The following is a 3,709-nucleotide window of genomic DNA, read 5'->3' on the forward strand; positions in this document are numbered from 1 at the left end:
AAAAAATCATTAAAAAAAGTCAATGTTAAATTCTTTGACCTAATTTATAACCCTTGAGAATATTGTGTCAACTGCATTTCCTGTGGTTTTGGTGCGAAAAAGCTCTACTTACATAGCTAAGTCCTGAAACCATATCATCACCTAGGTCCATTCCAAGGTTCACGAGGCCACCAGAGGAGTCAGGGACCCAGAATGCCCGCCTTCTCGTCATTTTCTGTGACTGTCCCAATTCTCCGTTTCCTCACACCAAAGACCCTGAAAATACAGCAGTAGGAACAGCTTAGATCCAGCCCTGAGCAACCAAAAAAGGGGGCCCTCACTCTGCAGGGAGGGCTTCAGGTCACGTGAAGGACAAGGTCAGGGGCACAACAACAGCACATCCCTGTAACTTGAATGTGCGTGGCTTCCACTTTTTTAGCTCCAGCGTGGGTGTCAGTCCATAGTCACTTAGGAAAATCTCTCGCCACTCTGCCCACAGGTTTGCTTATAAATAAGTATCATGCTTGTTTTATTTCATTCTGTAATTATACATTTATTAGAACCATTCGCCTAAAGTTCACTTACTGCCCTGGACAGAGAGCCTCATGAAGACAAGGGCCTGTTTTGCTCACTGTTGGATCCCTGGGACCTGATACCATGCTAAGAGAATAATAGCTGATCAATACATAAATGAATGGATGAATATAATGTCACTTTGCCGTTCTCTGATTCACAGTTTTCATAAGCTTAGGAGTCTCTGGACGTGACTGAGGAATTTTAAGTAATTACAGTATTTAAACGAGTATATTTGTATGCTTTTCATTTTTGCCTTTCTGTGTAGCTGACTAGCTAGCTCCAGGGTTGACCTAGAACAACCATGCACTGAGACAGCAGAGGGGGTGGTAATTTAAAGTATCACTGAAGTGAAGAGAAAAGAAACTTGCTCTAGGGGAGCTTTGATGGTTTAGTGGTAAGAAGTTACGCTGCCAACTCAAAAGTACATGGTTTGAAAAAAAATAAATAAAAGTTCATGGTTTGGATTCACCAGCTGCTCCATGAGAAAAAGAGGGGCAATCTCTTCCCATGAAATTTACAGCCTCTGAAGGCGCACAGGAGAGTCAGCTATGAGTCAGTGACAGCCATAGTACATAACAACAACAACAGCAAGGTGTGGATCCACAGAACAGCACGTCCCTAGGCTTAGTTCACTACCCTGTTGCTGCTGTCTTCAAATCCTTACTCATTTTTAACATGGAGTCCCCCTTTTCACTTTACATTGGAACCCATACGCTATCTGATCAATCTACGTGTTCAGTTACGGCTTTTGACATTCAAGAACTAGATTTTGCTTCAAGGAAATGTACATGCAGATTAGACTATCGTCTAGAGGGGGAATTCTTCGCTTGCCTTTAACCCACCTCCTCCCATTCTGCTTCTTCTTAGCACAACCAAACCTGGAATCCATTTCTAGAATTCTCCTAGGGAGCATTCTAGACTTTGCAGTGTAGCTGAAGGTAAAGTCTTCCAGGATGGTAGAAAAAAAGAAAAGGAGAAAGAAGGAAATGTGCTAGGTAACAGAGTGTTATACGGCCTTCATTTAAGACCCAGGGACTAAGACAGTTTCCTGGCTAGCCTAAGCATATAAACACAGCCCAGGAAAATCACCCTCCTTTGAGGAGGAGGCCCTCAGGACTGGGCCTCAATATAGTGAAGTCAGTTTATTCTTGCCACAGAGTCCTTAGCTGAGGGAATGAGATGGGGAGGAGGGGCAGAAAATTCCAGGTTGCAAGTCATGCACCCTGGCACAGGGCTGTGTAGGTGAAGAGCTGACAAATGTTTAACAATCGGCTCCTGTGAGGAAAGGACAAACCCACAAACCCCTACGGATATGTGCACGTCTTTATAATGTACTTTACTAAGGCAGAGCATTGCAGTACACAATTTAGAAAGGGGAAAAAAAGGGTAGCACTACTTCAGTTCCACATGGGCACTTGATTAACAGTGGTTTCATGGATTCTTTTCCTAGGGTCTGTAACTAACCTTGCAGCTGCAACTGATGAATGGGTGTAGTTTCAGCATGAGCATTGTTGATCCTTTGTCTTATGTTAAAGAGTAAGAATGTGAAGCACCAACAGATGTCTGTTAATTGGATCTTCTTCACACCTTTGTCAAAAATACAAATGACCTTGCTGAATTGGATAACAGTTTCTAAATTCTGGAAGAATAGGTGATTCCACTCTGCAGGTGCATATGTGCACGTGTGCGTGCTGGTGGCAATAGTATTCATGATGAATATCACTCACAATGGATGTCACTCACTTGCATTGCTGTGGACTAGGGACTGATGCATACCTAATCCTCCAGCAGGTTTTCAAAGGCTGGAAAATGATACAGGAAAAGATGGCCCATCTTTCTGTAAAGAGCAGCTAGTAGATTGGAGGCAAGGATTCTGGGGCTTCGTCTGACATACGTTGGGCATGTTGCAAGGAGGGACAGGTCCTTGGAGAGGGACATCATGCTTGGGAGGGTGGAGGGACAGCGCAAGAGGGGAAGACCCTCTATGAGATGGATTGATTCGGTGACTGGGGTAATCGGCATGGGTGTGTCAGAGGCAGTGAGATTGGCACAGGATAGAGCAGGGTTTAGCACTGTTGTATATAGGGTCGCTATGAATCGCAAACGACTGACGGCACATAACAACAACAACAACAACTCCCCCCTGACTAGGTCACCAGAGCTCCATCATATATTTATAGTTTTATTATACACTGTTAATTCATTCCTGTACTTTCTTCATAAACCTATACAATCAACAAACTAGTAAACAAAGCCCTTATTTAGAGTCATTTGCAATTTTCTGTGGTGTAAGTTCACCTTCTGTGACTAATTTCAATCTACCTAGATAACATCTCCAAATTTCAGTAAGAAGCTATTATATGCTATTTACACCAAACAGATAAAAGAAATGTAAACAACCTCAAAAGCATAAACAGTAGTATAATAATTAGGTATCTAAATGTAGAGTATCTGTTACCTTTGCTTTAAATAGGTTTACTGTGAGTTTATACCATTTAAATGTTTAATAGCATTTGCATTAAACAATGGGACTCTAAAAAAAAAAACAGTTGGCTCTAGGAGGCACCTAAAAGCTGGTTCTATCAGGTCTCAGTTGAGACCATCTGGAGAAAGAGGCCTAACTACTAAATCCTTCTCCCAGAAGGATACCTTTTCCCAATTCATCCACAGGTACTCTGTAAGAAAATGGTGGTTATGCCTTAAGGGAAAGCTTCCCAACTCCCACATAGTACAGGTGGAAACCAGAAGTATCTGAACATTTGATTGAAAGGCTTGCTAAAGGTGGCAAGGTGTGTCACCCAGGCTACAAATTAATGGGAATCATGGGGGATCTGGGAAGGAAGTATGCAGCCATCAGAAGCAGCAGAGAAGAGGTCCAGCCACTCAGGTCACGAGCAAACCTCCCAAACAGGCACCTGAAGCCTGAGCCAGACTCACTCAGCTTCCAGTGATGGGGGGCAGGTAGTAGGTGAACAAAAGACATCACACAGCAAAACAGAGATGCAGAGGGTTGTGAAGCAGGGACTTGACTCTTCGCCCAGTGACAACTTTGAGACAGTCTTTACTGAATACTATTACTTCCAGGTACCAGTTGCCCATCAAGTCAATTCCAACTTATGACAATTCTAAGTGTTTCGTGGTGGAAATGGTGAGG

General features: G+C 43.1%; 1 protein-coding gene across 1 annotated transcript in view; it reads right to left on the reverse strand.

The window, feature by feature from the left end:
- ABCC11 (ATP-binding cassette, sub-family C (CFTR/MRP), member 11) overlaps positions 1–211 on the reverse strand; it is a 107,880-nt gene extending 107,669 nt beyond the window's left edge. The window contains exon 1 of the mRNA XM_006882575.1: positions 113–211. Coding sequence (XP_006882637.1) covers positions 113–211 — 99 coding nt within the window. The remainder of the gene's footprint in view (positions 1–112) is intronic.
- Between the last annotated feature and the right edge of the window lie 3,498 nt (positions 212–3,709).

Source organism: Elephantulus edwardii, unplaced genomic scaffold, assembly GCF_000299155.1.
Source record: "Elephantulus edwardii isolate Elephantulus edwardi_28Jun2011 unplaced genomic scaffold, EleEdw1.0 scaffold00021, whole genome shotgun sequence".
Classification (NCBI taxonomy): domain Eukaryota; kingdom Metazoa; phylum Chordata; class Mammalia; order Macroscelidea; family Macroscelididae; genus Elephantulus; species Elephantulus edwardii.